The 22,715-nt window shown below is 40.2% G+C and overlaps 1 protein-coding gene across 2 annotated transcripts in view; it reads left to right on the forward strand.

The window, feature by feature from the left end:
- Positions 1-22,715, forward strand: part of cnnm2b (cyclin and CBS domain divalent metal cation transport mediator 2b) — a 37,599-nt gene that overhangs the window by 12,836 nt on the left and 2,048 nt on the right. Inside the window, exons 2-7 of one of the 2 annotated variants that reach the window (XM_089006181.1) lie at positions 10,745-10,888; positions 14,338-14,475; positions 17,632-17,801; positions 19,586-19,679; positions 20,208-20,267; positions 21,754-21,932. In XM_089006181.1, coding sequence (XP_088862307.1) covers positions 10,745-10,888; positions 14,338-14,475; positions 17,632-17,801; positions 19,586-19,679; positions 20,208-20,267; positions 21,754-21,932 — 785 coding nt within the window. The remainder of the gene's footprint in view (positions 1-10,744; positions 10,889-14,337; positions 14,476-17,631; positions 17,802-19,585; positions 19,680-20,207; positions 20,268-21,753; positions 21,933-22,715) is intronic. The other variant, XM_089006182.1, reaches the window with a different exon arrangement.

The following is a 22,715-nucleotide window of genomic DNA, read 5'->3' on the forward strand; positions in this document are numbered from 1 at the left end:
CTTATCTAAGTTTGCAACTAACTTTGTTTTAAAAAATAAGGCCAGTTTGAGGTAAGCCTTAAGGGGGGCCGATAAGCCTCCAGTCTGTGCAGCACACTCAGAGAGGCACAGTCACTTGCTAGTTCAGCAAGTCCCATCCCACTTCTTTCACATTCCCCCACTCCCTCCACCCTCCATATTGTCCTCTTGCCTATTTCCCCCTGTGTTATAAATTACAAACGACACAAACCTCCAGGCCTAATGCCCTGCCATGGATGTGTTCCAAGCCGGACTTTCCTGAGAGCCAAGAGGCTTGCTTCATTGATAACACCGGGCAGCACCGTCTGCCTCTCCACTTGTTGGCAGGAGAAAAGCTTTAGAAAAGCTGGAAGCAGAAAAGCCCAAACGACACCAGTTAACCAAGGAGTTAACCATGATACATTTCAATAGCATGAGTTCCTTACTGTGTGACGACCAACGTTTTCATGACCAACCTTTTTACTAAAATCACTCATATATGATGTTTTTCCCATTGAAATGTTTTCAAAAGCAATTCCTTTGTAGTCACCCTCCAAAATACAACATTACTTGTTTCTTAATGATGAAAAATACAGTAGCGAATGTAACAATCAATTTCTTTTATAAATTCTAATTACGACATGGACTGTATTATTTATGTTTGATGTGTGCCCTGAAAGGGTGCGGCCTAATAAGTGATTTCAGGAGTTACAGTCAAAACCTGAATTGTAGCCATGCAATTCCTTGCGGGTGTTCTCGTTTTGTATTTGCGTGTTTGAGTGTTTGTCCAATTCACTCAACTGAAAGTCCATTGTGGACTCCTGAAACTCTTAGGAGAACTTCCAACAATTAGTGTGCGCCCGCAAACTCAAATACTCTTGGATCAAGAAGCAGGAGGATTCAAAACACAAAAGCAAGGCCTCTCTCTCTCTCTCTCTCTCTCTCTCTCTCTCTCTCTCTCTCTCTCTCTCTCTCTCTCTCTCTCTCTCTCTCTCTCTCTCTCTCTCTCTCTCTCTCTCTCTCTCTATATATATATATATATATATATATATATATATATATATATATATATATATATATATATATATATATATATATATATATATATATATATATAAATGAATATTCTCTCCTACGGAAGGATATTTGTGGTAGTCAATCTGTCCTTAGAACAGAGTATATTGTCCTAAAAGTGATTATGTAACAAATATGTTCAATTGACAAAATACGAATTGCCAGAAATTGCCAGAAAAATGAACAAAACATGGTCAACGCAATGTACTGTAATAACACCAATACAGTTAAGGACTGTATTTTAATCTTTTTTTCCATCTTGGAGAAAAATGAGTGTTTTTTTTTTTTTTTATTGTTTTGTTCGATTCATTCTTTGGCGCTTGAGAATGTTTGCCTGCGTATCATACAGTTTTGTTGCTAGATGTATATAACTGTCCTGTTGATCATCACTGATGTTTGATGATTCTTGTGCATACAGAAGTAAAAAAAAAAAATTCACGACTAGTCAAACGCATGCCAATAAAAGTGTCATACGTCATCATTTCGGATCTGAAAATAGAAAATGATGAAGCAAACACGTTTCTTCAGTTGTGTCTTCCGCTGAGTCAAGTAGGCGCTGTTTGGTTTTAAACTACTGCGGGCTCCGTCGACTTCCAGGTTACGTATATTCAAACTTTCGCTCACATAAATTCCGATATAATGGAATAACATTGTTAAAATTTTAATGCGAATGTTTTTATTCCGGGTGATAGATAATAGAAGTTCATCGGTGGGAATATTCACTGTATTCCAAAACTTCAGTCTTACATTCAGCTCCCCCATAATATTGTCATATTTTTATTGTTTAATGCATAAATAATTGCCTGACAGAAGCGATCACTCTGTCGATTAGGTTTGCAGACCATGTCGCTGCTCGTTCATGTGCGACGGTAAATGTTGTTTCTGTTTGGCATAAAACATCTCACAGTAAGATACGTTGTGAGCTTGTTTATGCAGCGTTGAATACTTTGCTTTTCAAGAATGGGGGTTTTGAGTGGGGTAGACTCGAGGTAAACGTGAGGCTGAACCTGTGAACCTTTGATAGCCTTGTACTTGGCACTAAGCCGTGGTTAAAGTGTGTATATTTATGAGAAGAAGTCATGTGTGATCCTTTAAACCACCACATTTGTGCGTCTGTGGCTGTCTAACTGGGCTGACGCTGAATATATGCTAAGGATTGCAGCACACAGGCGCTGTACACATAAGAAGTTCAAGTTCATGTGATTGGCCTGCAACCAATTCCGGGTGTCCCCCGCCTTGTGCCCGAAGATGGCTGGGATAGGCTCCAGCATACCCGTGACCCTAATGAGTGAGGATGAAGCGGTCTGGAAAATGGATGGATGGATGTTCAACTTCTGTATCACCTCTGCAGGAAACCTACGCGGTCAGGTTCAAGTGTTAGATGTATCTCACTTCTTATTTCCCAAATATTCCAATGAATAAAAGCATACTCTGTAATTGTTGCCCTACCTCGTAACCATCCCACTACCTCTTTTGTTGTTGTAAAATAATAATAATAAAAAATAAAATAATAATAATACATTTAATTTGAAAGCAGGCGGCCCAGTATAATACACAGGATAATAATTTACACTTAAAGCCAAGCATACATGAGTTATAAAAACACATTTTCCTTTAGAATCTAAAGTTTAGATGGTCACAACAATGAAAAAATGGGTAAAAGAGATTAAAATGTTCTAAAGGCATTGCAGAACAGGTGAGTTTTAAGAGTTGATTTGACAAATGGGAGGTCAATAGAGTTGCGGATGTGTTGTAGTATCGTGTTCAAGAGGGTGGGATTGGTGACAGAGAAGGCTCACTCTGCCCACGTTTTGAGCATGGTCACAGGGATGTCGTTTGTAAGAATCAGAATCAGCTTTATTGGCCAAGTATGTAGAACAGTCCAGAAATGTGTTTCCAGTACAACACCATCTTGTTTTTTTTTTGTTTTTTTGTTTTTTTTGTTTGTGTTTGAGGAGCGGAAATTTCCTGGAAGGAGTGCATCGATCAAGTCTTTAATCATTGTCTGTTCTGTCGGAAAGATGTTCCATTTACCCTCTTGTTAATTGTTGAATTCCTATATTGATTAATATTGGGTGTCTACCCACACTGCAATTAAGGCCCATAAATGTTTTGTTCAACTGCTCCAAACTAAACAACGATACACCTATGCAGCTATTCATCCATACTCCAAATCAGAGCCTGAGAAATTCCACGATGGCCTTCAGAGACTAAACTGTTTGCTCTTTTCCACCATTCCCAGTGTATTTAGGGAATGCAGCTTTGTCATATTTTTCCATAGCGTAATTTTATCCTATAAATAGCGACATAAGACTTGGGGAGATAGGGTGGGAGTATGAGGGGTCAGTGTCTGCTTTGGACACTGAAATGCGGCCCCTTCCCCACCTCCCACTATTTTTCCAAATATTTGAGAACAGGCAAATATAGTGCAATGAAAGGGTGGTGGGAATGCATTGCATATTCTGTCATTTCTCCTCAGACATCTCCACTGATTTGAAATATTCCAGCCATTTTGGCCCATCGCATATCAATGTAATGTACACGAGCCTGTTAATATATTAATAGTATTCTTCATTCAATAAAAAACACTCCAGTAGGTGGAACAAATTAGAAGGATATGACTGAGTGACTGAGAGGTGGGGTACACTGTGAAGAGATTACCATTCAGTCACTAGACTGACAAACTCTATAGCGGTGTTTACAATCATTTTAGGCGCATAGTTTACATAGAACAAAAATGTCACGGCACACCACCAAACACATTCTGTTTGACACAAAAACTCTTGAAATCCTGATATTTTCCCAATGACATGAAAGATTGGTTAGCATGTCGACTTCACAAAACCCATCCCTGTGTGGCGTTTGCTTGTTCTCCCCATGCTTTTGTGGGGGTTCTCTGGTTCCTTGTTTTTCACCCACATACCAAAAACATGTTTGGCAGGCTGATTGGACACTCAAAATTGTGTTTTGTTGTGAGCGTGACTAGTTCAGGGTTTCCCCTGCCAAAGACTGCTGGGATAGGCTCCAGCACCCCCATAACCCTCGTGCGGATAAGGTGTCTCGGAAAATGAATAAAATAAAGTTAAGATTTACTTCTGGCCTGATTAGTCGGACAAAACGTTTATTTGCTTGCGGTAATTGAAGATGTTATCTTTATCACTTTAATGTTTCATCATCCCACTTGACTGAATATAATGATATTTGATAGCCCACACAATTCAATGCTGAAATAATGCTATATATATATAAATAATGCTGTTGGATCTTGACAATATGGTTCAAACATGATCACTCAGTCGCTACTAGCAACTCACACACACACGCACGCACACACACACACACACACACACACACACACACACACGCACACACGCATACACACACCATTCTGGAATTCTGTTCTTCATTCACAGATTAGCTTGCTGTTGTAACTGTTTGCGTTTGTTGTTGAAATGACCCCTGGGTGGAGATTCCCTCGAGCCTCACTCATAAGGACACACATCAATGGGAAACCCGTGAGAGAAAATGAATGAGCTTGTGGTCAGGTGCTGCTCCATTGTAAATGATGAATCTAATATTTTGTTCTATGGATACCCGGCTGAAAATGATATTGAATAATAAAGTACAGTATTTGGTTTTCATTTTTTGGTAATCAACTACAGTAAAGTCTCGTTATATCGATATTCAAGGGAGTCCGAAAAAATATCGCTATAACCGGGACTATCGATATATCCGACCCTGTTTGCATGTAATTTTCTCCGTGCGTGCATAGAAATAGTATCGATATAACCGGGACTATCGATATATCCGATATCGATATAACGAGACTTTACTGTATTTAAAAAAAAAAAACTTAAATTTAAACTGTGTATTAAACTGCCATTGAGAAGTAGGCATACTGAAGGTTAATTTCGATTCTTGCACATATACAACACATATACATATACTTGGCAATAAAGATGACTCTGATTCTGATTCTGACATGAGCTGGTCGCTATTTAATCAATTTCAAATTGACTCTCGGAATTAGATTTCCATCATATAATAATAAATAAGTAATACCCCCACCTGACCCCACGACTCCAAACCCCACACCCTTCATGAAGAATGTTACCCACAATGTATTCCGGTCTGTATCAACATGTCTTTGCGCATCAGTGCAAATATAACTTCTGTTTGAGAAAGGTATTGTACAATACAATGTATATATATAGTCATGTCATGGTAAAGATGTCATGATCTGGTTGGTGACCAACGGGTGGCGCTGTCGGCCCCGCCTGCACCTGCACAGGTGCTGGTCGTCCCGATCAGTGGCGGACTGCCACGTTCGGATTGGCGACCAACGGGGAGCGACGTCAGCCCTGCCTGCAGCCTCGCAGGTGCTGGTCGTTTTAATCAGTGACACTTAAAAGGACTCACGGCACGACCATCCGGTGTCGGCTTCATTGTTTGCATGTTTGTTGCATGCATTGTATGCTGTGCATGTGTTGGTTTAACCTTGGCGGACTTTTACTTTTGGTCTTCTTTTGATACTTTGTGTTTTTTTCTGTTCAGATGATTTTGATGTTTTACATTTTGTTCCTGCTGACCTTTATTTTAATACAATTTGTCAAACAACCTCCTGCTCCCTCCTGCCTGCTTCTTGGGATCCGCACCCGCCATCACCACCTCGCAAAACGTGACAAAAGATGGTCATAGGAATTATATATTTGGTCCAAAACGCTGAAAAAAAAAGTTTGCGATGCATCGGTACTCGCCTGTTGCCAAGAGTGCGTCCTGAGCTGCCACAATTGTGGGGAGCCCCTCATCATCTGGGCCTGACTCGCATCTGGGAAAGGCAAAACTGAAGCCAATATTCTCTTCTTCATAATGGGTCTACAACCTATGCTTTGTCTGGTCCCTCACCTTGCATTCTGATTGTACTACCGGAGGCATAAGGGTGTCCCGAAAAAAGTCACAAAAGTGACAAAAACACAAACGCTTATTGCTTCATCCTTAACACATTAAGACATTTTGGGATGAAGCAAAAAAACAAAAACAAAACAATATTGTAAGACATGCTGAATATTTTCATGCTTGCTGGCAGGAGATTAGTATTTGAAATTGAAATGGAGAGCACGTTTGTCCAATTCGTCATTTATGACTTCTCACGTTAGTTTCCACTCTAAATGGGAAATGTTGATGTTGGACCCCATGGGACAGAATTGGACAAAACACAATATTTTTTTTCTGACCTTCCCATTCAGTTTTCCCGACTTGTATTCCTCAGTGTGAGCGTCTCCCATACTTACAGTAACTCCAAGTATATTGAGGAAGATACTCGAAAGTGTTGTGATGAAGAAACCATTGTAACAAGATTAAAAATACATGCCTTTAATGCTGCACAATTGTATTCGTACGAGTGTGTGTGCGCGCGCGTGTGTGTGTGTGTGTGTGCGTGTGTGTGTGTGTGTGTGTGTGTGTGTGTGTGTGTGTGTGTGTGTGTTATACGTTTGTAAATAAAGGCTAATTACATCGTCAAGTTCATTGCTGCTTGAACCCAGTAGGCTCCATTTGTGTTTGTGGAAGTTAAAGCTGGATTGATATTATGCAGGTGTGCCACCGTTTGCCGATTTATTTGTTCCCAATTTCCCAACGAGCTTCGGACTACCCCTTCGTGTTCTTTGTTTTCACTTGTTATTCTTGTCTCATGGTTTCATATTTTAGTAAATTGGGTGTTTATTTAGGGGTTGACGCTGCACTGGATGCACATACTTTTGACATATGAAGACTGCCCGGTTGAGTGCACTGCAAATGAGTATGCTGTCTTGGTGCTCTGCGGAAAGCAGAGCACCGCAGTGCAATAAAATTCTCAATGATGAGTGTAGACATCCTCTCTCTCTCTCTCTCTCTCTCTCTCTCTCTCTCTCTCTCTCTCTCTCTCTCTCTCTCTCTCTCTCTCTCTCTCTCTCTCTCTCTCTCTCTCTCTCTCTCTCTCTCACACACACACTCTCACTCTCTCTCTCTCTCTCCCCCTCTCTCTCACACACACTTTCTCTCACACAAACACTCTCTCTCACACACACTCTCACTCTCTCTGTCTATGTCATCTCTCCAATCTCTCTGTCCAAAATCTGCATGAGCAGAAATGACTCTGATCCATGCCCTCAGAGATGCACCTGTGGTCTCAATGAAATAAACACAGCACACACCCAATGACCATTGCATTTCATAGTAACAGACCAAAACATTTGACACCCTCTGTTATTTACACCCAGGTCGCTGCATGCAAACGACCCATTCCGAGACAATTTGATCACACAGTGGAGGCTTCGCCTTGTTTCTGTTCCTTCGCTTGGTGAGAATATCGCCGGTGCGGAATGGAAACTTCATTTTGAAGGGGGCTAATATTAGCCTGGGCATGTGGAAAATTCCTTTTAAATGATCACAAGCTGAGAAAAGGCAAAGAATTTGTTTAGCATTTTGCTTGACAGTCTTTACTGAATACATGTAGTCCGTTTTTCTTTTTTTTCTTGGTGGAACACAGGAGGGTCCTGGGAACATAGATGGAGAGGAAGGGGGAAAAAGGGGTCGTTCAGATAACAGTCAGGACTTTATGACTGGCTTTGGCTGTCGCTTATTGTAGCCCTGGATCAGTTAAAGCTACTTGGATCATAGTTGCTCTTTTTCCTCTAAAATGCCAAAAACCATTCCACAGTACTTGACATGGCATGGTTTGTTTTACAATGAAGGTGTGGATGTGGGTGTGAATAGTATCAAGATGAGCCCTCCAGCCTACTGGCGGCCACTTCAGGGTGTAGTCGGGCTTATGAAATACACGCATTGTCACAATTATAGACTGAATCAGAAATGCATTTTGTACAGACACTGCCATACATGTTAAGTCTCATGATTTGGTCGGGAGACTCCCGATTTTGACCACAATACTCACTGTATAAAGCAACTACTGGCACAATACAGACAGTTCATTTGTAAGATGGACCAAAAGAAAATGTAAAAAAATAAAATACATTTTTATACTAATTGAATGCATAAATAAACAATGAAAGCATGTTTGTGTTTTATTTACTTCTAATTTATACTTTTTTAACACGCACCACAGAGTCGCAAGTGCGAAAATCTCCCGATTTATGATTTCTTAAACTTAACATGCATTGCTGCTGAGACACAGAGAGAGAGAGAGAGAGAGAGAGAGAGAGAGAGAGAGAGAGAGAGAGAGAGAGAGAGAGAGTCCTGTTTTGTGCTCGTTTGTGTTTTTAAGCAATTGAATGTTGTAACTGGGAATTAAATTGTGTGTTTTAAGGACTTAGTCAATGCGTTTGATTTAAAAAGATGTTCCTGGAATACAGTGTTTGTACATGAACATTGAGATAACGTTGCAAAATCCAGATTCACGGGAATATATTGTCTTGTTTTTCATATTTTGGGGGAAATAGTTTTTTTTAATCATCATGTAATGCATTTTTTTTCATTGATTTTTATTCTTTTCCCAGCAATTCGGATTAAGTCAATACGAACTCTATGCATGCATGCTGTCCGTTTTTAAGTCATGGCTCACTCTCATTTCATTTCACTTGTGGCTCCATCACTTTGGAGTAGAAAGTGCATGTGTGAGGAAGAGAGAGACACAAAGAGATGAAACGGAAGCTGATGACACAGGAAGCAGGAACTTTCTGTGTGCTTTTTCCCCTAATCACAGCCTTTGTTGTTTGATAATTGCATTCTACTACATCGTACTGTTTTCTTGAATTCAACCAACCTTTCAGCTGTAGTGGTAAGCAAATTACTTCAAAATTCGGAGTAGAGTTGATAGAGTTAATATGCATTGAAAAGAGCTTACGACTGATGCAGACATCGTTGTACTTTGTATGAATAGGTTGCTGTCACACTACCCTTTTTTTCCGGGTTCCGGTTATTGTACAATTTTCAGTTGTTGTGCCTATTTGCTACATATCAAAATGACTGAAAAAAATCAATCTGTGTAAGCTCTCAATTGGTCCATCGATGCATAGGTTTCTTCCGCCGTCACCTGTATTTCTTTGAATGTGTCGGACGTTTCGCTTCTCATCCAAGAGGCTTTGTCAGCGAACTAAAATTTGCTGGTGCCAACCCCAGCAGCAGTCTCAGTGGTGAGGATGAGACTGCTAGAGGACTCTTCTCTGCATGAAATAACCAAACTTAAACCGGACCACATCTGCCAATTATTGGAAATTTGCCTTAATAGTACATATTTGCAATTTAGGGAAACGTTTTAAAAACAAATACATGGTTGTGCTATGCGCTCACCAGTTTCACCCAGAGTGGCAAATCTGTACATGGAAGGCACTGATTTAGATATGTGGACGACACTTTCGTCATAATTATAAAACAAGAAATTTAATCCATCACAGATCACCTCAACTCTGGAGACATCAATATTAAATTTACTCGCGAGGACATTAAAGATACTTACTGCTGGATACATACTTTTTGAATCTAACCACCCACTACAACCCCCACTACAACACAAACTAGGAATTATCAGAACCCTCCAGAATATGGCTAAACTAATACCAACAAGCGTCGAAGGCAAAGAAAAGGAGTCAAAACATGTCAGGAGAGCACTCACAGACTGTGGTTACCTTCAGGGGTCTTTTAACAATTGGCAAAAGCCAAGAATAGGGAATGAAACCAAAAATCTTGAATATACAAAAAGGAGACGAGTAGCAGTACCGTACATTGCAGGGGTTTCTGGAAAACTACAAAGGGTCCTTTGGCAACACAAAATTCCGACTTATATATTACTTATTTAAGACAAAAATTAGTGCATCCAAAAGATAGGCTGCCAAATGAAAAACAAAGTAATGTAGTTTATTCGATACATTATAAAAATGAAGATTGTAAGGAGCAATACATTGGGGAGACGAAACATTTCTCAATTCTCAAAAAAGTGTTTATCAACATCGCAGGTATATTGCGTAGGCCTCAATCGGCAGTACACCTAAAAGCTCGCAACCACTCATTTGACGAAAGTGAGGTTAAAATATTTGCAAAAGAAAATAGATGGTTTGAAAGTGGAGTAAAAGAAGCAATTTTTATAAAACAGCAAAACCCTTCTCTAAATCGCCATGGTGGTGTGAGGTTCAATTTGGATCGTGCTTACAATAGACTTCTTAGATTGATACCACGTAGGCTTAGTCATGCTGATGAGGTGGTACCAGAGCGAATGGGGCAATCAGGACAGTCATAAACCATAATCAGTCAGGACAATAGGAGTAATCAATGTAGCCTCAGGGAATAGTCCTCTGCTCCCCCCAACCTAAGAGCAGGGACCTATCAAATCAGAGGACTGGCACCGCCACATCTGGACAGCAGGGATATACTGTATATGTAGGGCCAGAGCTACCAGTGAATTTTAGTTTGCTGACAAAGCTTCTTGGATGAGAAGCGAAACGTCCGACACCTTCAAATAACTACAGATGACGGCTGAAGAAACATTTTCATCAATGAAAAAAATCTAGTTCGCATGTTCAGTTTGAAGCCCTCCTCACCCTCTTCCCAAATTCCCAACAAAACCACTACCGCTACCACCACCACTGCTAGACCTGTATTTGACGAACAAACATAATATGACCCTAACTTTGTAACTTGCCTTTGTGTTTGTGTGTCTATGTGTGCATGTATGATTTAATAGGAAAATCCCACCTGGCCATAGTTCAGAGGGTCAACAATGAGGGTGAGGGAGACCCTTTCTACGAGGTTCTCGGTATTGTCACCCTGGAGGACATTATTGAGGAAATCATCAAGTCAGAGATCCTGGACGAGACAGACTTGTACAGTAGGTTGCCCTCTTAAAGTTCATAACCATACTCAAGATACAAACCGTTAAGTGATGTCTAAGTCGCAGTATAGCTTGGTCCAAATATTATTACACAATGTACTTTCTGAAATATATCACTGGGCAGTAATTCAATCAGTGCCTTTGGATCAATATGGGTCACATCGCCATGAGTAATAATACAACCTACACAGGATTCACAATCAGAAAGAAGTATGAGCTGTGATAAAGCATGCTTTGTTATAATTTATTCCCCCAGAAGGCCCACAGAACATATGCATAATGTATTTATCAGTATTTAATATGAATAGAATGTCCAAGTGTTCTGTATTACCCACCTTTCCAAATCTAGTGATGAGTTCCTGTTTTATTTTAATCATTTATTCATGTCACTAAAAGGTAACAATGGCACTCTCATGAACACTATCATTGCATCTAGGAGACTGTGCGGAACACGTTTGCAAAGGTCCACTCATACATGCCCTGATAGTTTAATGAAAAATATTTGCTTTTATTTGGTAACATTGGGTCTATCGTCTGTTTTAATCTTTTTGCGGTTGGTCATGTGTATTGTATATAATATTACTTGTTCACTAACGGTTAAGACATACATCACTAAATTTCATTTTGAAAATTACATTATTTTACTGATATGAGTTACTATCTAGATACCTATTGGCAATTATTGTTCATAAGGTTAATGATGGTTCACCTCAGTGTTCACCTTGTCACTCAATTCCATTTTTTTGCCTCGAAACGACACTGATCTTTATTTATTATGCGATATGAACAGCATCATTACAATATTTTCCAAAACCGTTTTGTGCCAATTTAGGATGTGGATACAAATTGAAGATATGTGCAATGCATCTCCAATCTGAACACTCATTAATACACATTCAATCTAACTGTCATCAAAACCCCAATATGCGCTCTGCGCGGGCGAAGCGAGACTGCTCAGGGGACCACTGACATGGTCCATTTAATCCGCAGATTTGTTTTGAGTAACAATCTTTATTTTTTACTTTAATCCCACTTGAAACATGAAGTATTATGTTGAAAGTTGTGGTTATAATTGTAATTCAGTCACACAGACCATACAATTATTATCTGCCACATGACGGCAAATGTAGTACGTCTTCAAAAAAAAAATCAGGAGATCAAAGAGCATCGGCACTTTTCCCCAAAATATTTCTACTTCCTCCCGCCTCGCTACTCTGGTGAAATTACATTAAATGAATGTAATTGTAAATCATGTGAGAATGTAAATCATGTAACAATCGGCCCTACCAACAAGGCCACCTTTACTTCGGCAAAGTCTCTTTGGAATCTCGATAGTCATCTTTCTGAGACCTGCTGTATGAAGGCTACTTGTTTTTTTTTTTTGTTTTGTTTTTTTAACTTTTCTTCTACGATGACACTAAAAGTTTGATTTTGTTTCACTTTTGTTGGATTTTGCCTAGCATCATCTCAGCCAAGCCCAAAAGTTATTTTTGAATTTGATTACATGAACAGTAAAGTCTCGTTATATCGATATCGGATATATCGATAGTCCCGGTTATATCGATATTTTTTCGAACTCCCTTGAATATCGATATAACGAGACTTTACTGTATTTTGCATTGGGACACACATTCACTTCTTGTTTCAATGAATATTTGTCATGTTTTGCTATTTTATTCTATTTTGTATTGTTGCCACGTGATGTTTATTTTTTTTCTATTTTCTTCCGTCAATCCAAATTCATAAAATTTAGTACCAATTTAATATCATTGCATTGATATGCTGCTCCGACTTTGAGTGGACCAAATACAATCCATTTTTTTCAGTTGTAGAAGCCCAACTGTAATGCAATGGCAGAGTCTGGTTAATGGGACAGGGGAAAATGTCAACATGCAAAGCAGAAGGAAGAGCAATGAAGGCTTGAGCATTCAAGAAAATAATTGTTGATGTACCAGGAGCTGTTGAATGACCTCCTCCTTGATCCATGCTGAGTCCTGGGGAATTTTCTCTTGTCTGAATAAGACATTTGACTTTGGATATTGAAATATCTAGAGTACAAATACAATGTTCTTGTAAAAAAGTTAAGGCTTCAAAATGAGTTTTGGATGATAACTGCAGATAGTTAGCAGGGTTTAGGCAAGAAGCCATACCACTGGGGCCCTCTTGGTGGAGTAAAAAAGCCATACTGGCAAAACCTGGCTCTGGATGTATCTCTCTTTCCCCCTCCATCATCTTCGTCAGAAGCAGGGGCCTCTTTGATTTTAGATCATTCTTGACCATTAGATTTTGGTCGATGGGACTAAGACGTCCGATGGGCAATTTGGCAATGTGACAAACACTTGTTCAATCACAAGCTGCTTTTAACGGTGGCATTTCCAAGGCACTACATACACTGTTTTAGGACCTTCAACCCTGTTGTGACTCGCAGTGAGTTCACCCAGAAAAGATCAAATGCTGTCCTTTACTGCCTTTTTTTCCTTTTTTTAATTTGACAGCAATTGTTGTTGATGGTGTTCCTTGCTCTGAGTAAATAAGCAGATGCCACTGACACATTGACGAGAAGCATGTTCCATGTTCCTGTCTCAGTAATTCTATTTCGAAAATACTGTAATCATTCGGTATACGTGAGCCACACTGTAAATCAAACAGTTGGTCGCCTTGTAGCTTTTTGTTATTTTGACTTGAATTGAATGCAACAATACATCCAAACACACAACAAAAATGCTTTGTGAGGGATTAAAGCCCAAATTTACAATCAAAATATACACTTTGTAAAACACTTTCTCAGCTACACTTAACACACTGCACAAAATAATTCCACCCCCATCCCATCCCCTTAGTTTTTTTAAACCCCAAAAAAAGCAATACTTCTTTCAATTCATGCTTTTTTTACTCAAAAACATTTGTTGCGCATTGAACTGCACACCAGAACTTAACTGTATATTCTACTTTTATCACGATTACATGTGATTGCACGCACACACACACACACACACACACACACACACACACACACACACACACACACACACACACACACACACACACACACGCACACACACACACACACACACACACACACACACACACACACACACACACACACACACACAGTTACTATTAAAATATTCTGAGCGATTACGTATTGTTTGTATTACTGGGAGTTGGGCCTGCTTATTTGTTGGTCCAATACATATGTCTTGAAGTAATGCTAAGAATGTGGTAAACCAATAACGTAGCCCCCTATAGTTCTCTTTTAGTTCTGAGAAAGACACCGCAGCTATGTTTCCAGAAAAGGCAATGAAGTTTGGGTCACTCAAGTTTAGTCACAGTGTGACCTGGGACAACTATCTCCATCCAGGGAGTCACACGGTGGACTGACTTCTTAGCCTGATAGAAGTATGACCGTGTGTGTCTTCTCATCAAGTGTCACCTTCTGTCTGCAGCTGACAACAAGACAAAGAAGAAAATCACCCATCGTGACAGGAAGCAAGATTTCTCGGCCTTCAAGCCGACCGACAATGAAACCAAGGTTAAAATATCACCTCAGCTTCTGCTGGCTACCCTGCGTTTCCTAGCAACAGGCAAGTGGTTTGTTGCGGCTTCACTTCCACCAGTGTGCCTTAAGCCCCTCACGGCGAGGAAAGTTTTTTGCCTGTGTGTTGGTAGTTTGTGTGCACATGTACTTGTTTGTGCTTTTTGGGCACTTGGTGGAGAGTTGGGTGAGTAAATGTGTGCATGTGTGTGTTTGTGTTGGAGGGAATCAATTGTGTGAGTACTGACACCCGGCATGTTGGTGTGCATGTTTATGTGTGTTTGTGAAGAAGGCCTCTTGTGAGTGCAGCACGGGATGGCTAAAACACAGTTGTCTATTGGTGTCTTCTGAACATGACCTGTTGCGTTAACACCAGCCTGTTTATTTTTAAATAAATCAAGGTGTATGTAGTCAAGTCCTCTGTGATGTTATGTTAGTTTTAGTATTTTTAGCCTACGAAGGTACCCACGCATTGACTTGTTTAATATGGTAAACAAGCGACTGAATGCTAGAGCATTGCTTTTATGTCTCCAACTGCAGATGGATTTTCTTTCGCACTTTGACCTCGCAGCTAAGCGTTGATTATTTTCTTCTCAGGGCTATTGGGAGAGTTAGCTCCTGGTGATATACATGTAGTTTAGCTGACAACCACACCTGTATGAAGTTGATGGTACTGACTGGCTAATGGTTGGTGGTTAAAACACACGCAAATCCATTCCCAATAGATCATGTATGTGTTATTGTCAGGTGTGGGGTGTACTCACTGGGCTTGAGTGCAGATTAAGACGGGAGGTCATCGTAAAATTTTAATTCTTAAAAGTTCTGCAAAGCGCTTTAGCAAAATGAAAACTCGGGCAGGATATTGCTTTGTAGCTTTTGAATTCTCATGATCTGAAAAAAAAATCATAAAAGAAAAATGGTTAATGTGCAGAATGTTGCAGTGGATTTACAAGTTCCTCATTTAAAACTACCCCGAATGCACCCTTCTGCTTGTGGAGCAAGTGTGTGGCGAAAGTGATTGTTGCGTCCTTCAGTGCGTTAAGCTGTTTAATGCCCCCCGCCCCCTTGTTGGAGTTAGCTGTCAAACTAAACAAAAACAATTAAACACATTATTAAAACGCATATTTAAATCAAAGACCCATGTTTAAAAAATCCCAGTGCGAAGGATAAAGTCTAAAATCCAATTGAAATGCTAATAGCCATTAACGGCAACTTCAAAGAATGATATTCCTTCAAACAACGAATATTCACAAACAAGTTTCTGAATTCCGTTTTTGGAATACCGGCCAATGTGGCTGATGACTTGCTAACATTCGCAGTCAATCAGAATTCTCATAGGGCTAACTTAGATTATTATTTTTTTTTAACTTTACTTCCATTGTATTCAATCAAACCTTCTCAAACTATCAATGATTTTTTTTCACTCCAACCTGTAGTGTGAGGTACAGGCTGCTAGTGACCGTATTAAATGTCATTATGTTATGTATTACAGCACAGTATTTATTGGAGAGTCACTGGCAGTGATACCAATGACCAAGAACAAAACTTAGTGTGGGGTAGGGTTTGAATTTGAAAGATTGTGGTTTCTTGTTTTGACCTGGTTCCATATGATTCACGATTTTAACACTTTTTCGAATGTCTAAACTACAGCAATTTGTTTTTAGCATTTGCTTGCAGCACAGACTAAAATAACATTTAACCAAGTTTGGCTGCATTGTGCTATGGTAATTACCTTCTACACTGAGTGGCAAGGCACAAGAACAGAAGATTGTTCTCATCGCTCACATCTTGTTTTCAAATATTCATTCATTCATTCATTCATTTTCTGAACCGCTTTATCCTCACAAGGGTCGCGGGGAGTGCTGAAGCCTATCCCAGCTGTCTTCAGGCAGTAGGCGGAGCTTACCCTGAACCATTTGCCAGCCAATCCCAGTAAACAACCATTCGCGCTAAACCAAGGGACAATTTGGAGTGTTCAATCAGCCTGCCATGCATGTCTTGGGAATATGGGAGAAAACCAGAATACCCAGAGAAAACCCATGCAGGCATGGGGAGAACAGGCAAACTCTACACAGGGAGGCCGGGGCAGGGAATGAACCCAGGATCTTTGCACTGTAAGGTCAACGCGCTATTAGAAATTAGAAGTCTTATGTAAGCCTCATAATGAAGGCAGCACATGTAGAATACAGGTAGCATCCGGCTTACGACGAGTTCCTTTCCGACCAAACGGTCGTAAGTCAAAATGGTCGAAATACATTCAAAATGTAGAATAGAGACTCGGCGGCTAAATGACTCGCAAACAGCCCCCTCTAGTGCCATCACACAGTCGTTTGCTGTGCGAGAGTGGGATGCTGGCTGGCTGGCCAAAATGTCTAGCGCGTTGCGGTGCCAGGCGTAGAATTAATTTTTTTTAAATAGGGTCTGGAGGTCGTGGTCGTACGTACGGGTGGTCGTAAGTCGAACCGGTTATAAGTCAGATGTTACTTGTGTATCTTAGCTTATTATTAAAAAAATGAATATGTTGTTTACAAATCCAAAATTAGCCTTCATGCACGTCCTACGCACCACCTGACGACTCTGTTCTCGGATGCTGCCTCAAGGTTAACTTCACTACAATACGAATGAATTACAGTATGCTTCATTGCTTTGATGAAATTAAAAGAAATGCTGTACAGAAATCAGATTTGAATGGCATTTTTATTTAGAGGGTTTAGTAAATTTAAAAAAAAAACAATAAAATGGAAGATGCACAAGGTGCCCCTTATCTGGGCTAGAAACAATGCAATAAAATGCAGCATGCTATCATAAAAATAAAACATGCAAATGATTTGGTCCAAGAAGCGTTGAATCCTCTTTTCTCCTCAGTTATGTTTCTCTTTTTACCTTTGGGGTCCATGACACATCACACACCGCATCACTTGTCCTGTTCTTTAAAGTTATACTTCCACTTGAATTTTCAGGGTTTGAAGCAATTCAAACACAAATTTACATATTGTATGATACCAGAGGTCCATGATTACTAAATCCCAAGACTTGCAAGACTTGTGATATATACTTTTTAATATACACTGTATATACAGTATATATATATACAGGTACAGTATATACAGGAGTATACATAAGATGAATGAGCCTGATGCTATGATGAATTGTGCTCATTCTGCTGCTCCATTGTCTAATCTCACCACCTTCTCCGTCTCTCTAGAGGTAGACCTCTTTGCACCGCCACAAATGTCAGAAAAGATTCTACTGCGCTTGTTGAAGCACCCCAATGTAATCCAGGAGCTGAAATACGATGAAAAGAGCAAGCGGGCGCCAGAGCATTACCTCTTCCACAGGAACAGACCAGTTGACTATTTCATCCTCATTCTGCAGGTTAGTGGGATTGAGAACCTTGCCGAACATCATTGTAATACTAAAATACATTTCAATTCATGAGTGAAGAAGGAAGAAAGTAGCTTTAGATATGAGACACCTTTATTTGGCAAGGTAAGTTTGATTTTTTTTTTTTTTTTTTTTTTCAAAAGATTTGGTTTAAGAACTTTTGAAATTATATTATGCAGCAACACAATCCATTTTAAAAGGTAATGCAGACAGAAGAAGACTGTGGAAAAGTGTAGTTGAAGCTAGACTAAGAGCAGAAGTGAACATTTGTGAGCAGCAGTATGGCTTCGTGCCAAAAAAAAGAGTATGGCAGATGCAGTGTTTGCTAATAGAGAAGTACAGAGAAGGTCAGAAGGAATTGCATTGTGTCTTTGTAGATCTGGAGAAAGTGTATGACAGGGTGCCCCGAGAAGAGCTGTGGTATTGCATGAGGAAGTCTGGAGTGACAGAAAAGTATGTCAGAACGGTGCAAGACATGTATCATGACTGTAAGACAGTTGTGAGGTGTGCTGTCGGTGTGACGTGGAGGTGGGACTGCACCAGGGGTCAGCTCTGAGCCCCTTCTTAGTCGCTATGGTGATGGAAAGGCTGACAGACGATGTTAGACAAGAATCTCCTTGGACCATGATGTTTGCAGATGACATTGTGATCTGTAGCGAGAGCGGGGAACAGGTGGGGGAGAAACTAGAGATGTGGAGGTTTGCCCTGGAAAGGAGAGGAATGAAGATCAGTCGCAGCAAGACGGAATATATGTGTGTGAATGAGATGGACCCAAGTACAAGAGTGATGGTACGCGGAGAAGAGATAAAGAACGTGGATGATTTTAAGTACTTGGGCTCAGCTGTCCAGAGCAATGGAGAGTGTGGAAAAGAGGTGAAGAAGCGTGTCCAGGCAGGCTGGAACGGCTGGAGAAAAATGTCAAGTGTGGTGTGTGATAGAACGGTTTCAGCTAGGATGAAAGAAAAAGTGTATAAAACGGTGGTGAGACCAGCCATGATGTTCGGACTGGAGACGGCGCCACTGAAGAAAAGACAGGAAGCAGAGCTTGAGGTAGCAGAGATGAAGATGTTGAAGTTTTCTTTGGGAGTGACCAGGTTGGATCAGGAATGAGTAGATCAGAGAGACAGCTCGTATTAGAGGCTTTGGACAGAAAGTCAGAGAGGCCAGACTGAGATGGTTTGGATATGTCCAGAGGAGAGAGAGTGACTAGATCGGAAGAAGGATGCTGCCAGGCAGGAGACAGAGAAGAAGACCGAAGAGGAGGTTTATGGCTGGTGTGAGAGAAGACGATGCACAAAACCGGGATAGATGGAGGACATTGATTCGCTGCGGCGACCCCTGAAGGGAAAAGCCGAAAGGAAAAGAAGAAGAGAAGAATGCAGACATAAGAAGTTGGAAAGAAAAGCATTGTTTCATAGTTACGCTATCGATATCCAAAAGCTTTTTGATGTTTGATGTGAATTTTCCTGACAGAAACGTAGTTTTCATAACATAATGGATTGACCAAGTGACGATTCCTGTTTGAAAAAAGAAAAACAATGACGGACGGGCGCCTGGGCAAAAAGTTGTACATTTCCCACCCGTTTCTTTTTTGCTTACATAGCAATTTTATTTTCACAGGAACAGCTTATTTCTATTGCTATACTTTTTCTTTATCGACATCGGTGACAAAGTAACACTTTTTTTTACATGTTTAACTGAATGAAACCATCATTACCGACAAAAATAATATTTTTTTCCTTATGATTATAAATCTCTGAATATGACTTCCACAGGGCAAAGTGGAAGTGGAGGCAGGAAAAGAGGGGATGAAGTTTGAAGCGGGACCCTTTTCCTTCTATGGAATGCTGGCACTTACCGTTTCACCAGGTGAATTCGCTGACTGAATTGTATTTGTGTATATTAACACATTTTTTTGCAGTTTCAAACTAATTTGAAGCTTTGTTTGTCACTGACTGCTTTATAAGAGTAAGACTGGAACAATGTTGAGGACCAGCTTTTATTGACTGTCTGGTTACTTGAATAAGCCTTTGTCAGTTATTAAAAAAATCCTTTTAACCCCTCCCGCGGTGACAATAGTAGTGACGCCCTCACTCTTCTCAGTTCATTCACAAACTTCTCAACGATTCACCAACCCTTTGCCGCCGTTTTGATCAGTAGATAGGAAACGAGAGACACCTATTGGTGAAAATGAGAATTTTAAGTCGAAATTTATTTTGTCTGTGATTCTTCATCCATTCTTTCAATCATTCTCATTGATTGCAGCTCCTGTCTCCGTTTTAAGCAGAATTAATTGTTGTTGATTAGACCTTTGTGTACCATATATGTATACTAGAATACTTACCTTTCTTTACTTCTCTGTTCCCTTCTTTTCTCTGCCTTCCCCTCCTCCCAAAGTCCCGCTGTCACTTTCTCGAACATTTGTCAATAGGGCCGATTCATTAGCGGCATCACCAGGTACAGTACACGTTTCTTCCTCGATTCAAACCCATTGAATGCTAAGCTAACTGCACACCCAGATTTCTTCATGTTATTTTATTTTTTGACACAATTTAGTGGCATAAATATGTTTCCTTATGGTTTGGAGTGACTTTGTAAAAGGTCATGGTGTGTATGTTGAGAATTCGGTTGCACACTATCGCCAATACATGTGAATAAAAAAGAAGGAAAACTGTGCAAAGGAGGAAAAAAACACACTGTTCCACCCTCATCCTCTCAGCCATTACTCAAGGGGGCTGAATGGTGCGAAAGACTGGAGGCCCCAAACTCCGCCCTCTCCCTCTCGCCCCTAACCTTTAACCCCCTGACTGCAAAAACAAGACCTACAACTACAGCCCCCTGCTGGACACCACTGTGCACATATACTGTATACAAAGAAGCAAGTACACTTATGTTCATTTCCACGGACACAAGTCAAACAAGCACACACTGCGTGCATAGGATCTGTCATAGCTGGAAGCGTAGTTCAGTACATAACGTTCACATTTTTTTTTTCTCGTTCTAAGCCTAACTGCCACACATTGATGTTGGTCTGGCTTTGACACACACATGTATTACGTTTTTTTTTTAATACTTTTGGGGGGTTTTAAATAATGCCCTGCCCCCTGCTGCTTTTTGAAAGTGGAGTCGTAATCTCCAAAACACATGCCAGGTATTTGGCCCACTGTGCTCACACACACACACACACACACACACACACACACACACACACACACACACACACACACACACACACATACGCACACGAATGCTATTTGTGCGTTTCATAGACACGGACTTATTTCAATGTTGGATTACATACATTCCAGTCAGCGTCGTAACATTGGTTTTAGCCAAGCTGTTCACTTTGTTCTGTGTGATTTTCACTTGGCTTCTTGAACTAGTGGAAAATATAATCTGCCTTTAATTAAAAAAATAATAATTAAAAAACAAGTGAACAAGTCCTTTTTATGGAGTGGCCAGGCAAGCTATCCCTTTGAAACTCACCAGCTGAAATATTTTCAATATCATCAGTGTGATGCAACTATCCTCACATGATGTAAAGTCTCATTTTGATTTTTAATACACCACCATTAATTGTTGAAGTCGTCAGATGGAGGGAAGTTGAAGATGTCAAAAAACAAAATATATGTGTCCCATTACACATACGCTCATAACTACACAAATTGCTAATAGTGATGCTAAGTCATTCACTAAATTGATTTCTACATTGATCCAATGTATATGAGTTTTTATATGAGTGTGTGTGTGTGTGTGTGTGTGTGTGTGTGTGTGTGTGTGTGTGTGTGTGTGTGTGTGTGTGTGTGTGTGTGTGTGTGTGTGTGTGTCTACACATTTGAAATGCAAGTGTCCAAGCAATGTTCTGTGCTTTGCGCTTGTTTGTCCTCTTTGTAGAGTGAATGTAGTTTTGTGCAATAATCATCCTTGATGACTTCTCTCCCAGAGAATAAATCTCCACCACGGCCGTTTGGACTGAACTTCTCGGACTCTCAGAACAGGAGCGATCGAATAGATGCCATCACTCCGACTTTGGGCAGCAGCAACAATCAGCTGAACTCCTTCCTGCAGATCTACGTGCCCGACTACTCTGTCAGAGCGTGCTCAGACCTGTACTTTATCAAGGTGAGCAGAAGGGATGAACACTTGGTCCCCCGTTGCACGATCGAAGTGACTCCCACTCACCAAGTGTGGGATTCTGCAGCATCTCGCTCACAAACTGCTGCAGTTAGACAGGAGTTCACCAAAAGGAGCCAAGAATGTCATTGCATCGAGCGTTTGAGGGCATTCGACTTACAAAGTCAAAGTCAGCTTTATTGTCAAATACAGTGAGACCTCAACTTACAAACACCTTAACTTACAAACTTTTCTTCTTACAAACGCCAAATTTATGAAAATTAAACCTTATAATAAGCACTATTTTCATAATACACACCCATGGATCTTCGGCAGAAGCACACGACCGAACAGACCAGAGGTTAAGTTACCAACAGTCCTTATGGAAGGTGACTCTCCTTCCATAAGCCATCAACGACCATCAAAAAGGTAAATAAAACTTTATTTTACAGCAGTTTATTTCTTTAATTACAGTCTTCATGTAATGCGCCTCTCTTTCCAAACAGCAATTCCCTTTGACCTTTGACCTCCAACGCCATTCCATCAAGCCATAAATGACCATCACAAATGTAAATAAAGTGACTTTATGATACAATGCGGTGTATTTCTTTCATTGCAATACAATAGCACATTTATTATACAAAGAATAAGGTATGTTGTGTGTAGTTTTAAGGCTTATTTAGTTGAAAAGTATATTTTATGGAACCTGGGAACAGATTATTCCCATTTTAATGGTTTCCTATGGGAATTTTTTTTTTGAGATACACACTTTTCGCATTACACACTCTGTCT

This window comes from Hippocampus bargibanti, linkage group LG10 (genome assembly GCF_051943395.1).
Source record: "Hippocampus bargibanti isolate YZ-2025 linkage group LG10, ASM5194339v1, whole genome shotgun sequence".
NCBI lineage: Eukaryota > Metazoa > Chordata > Actinopteri > Syngnathiformes > Syngnathidae > Hippocampus > Hippocampus bargibanti.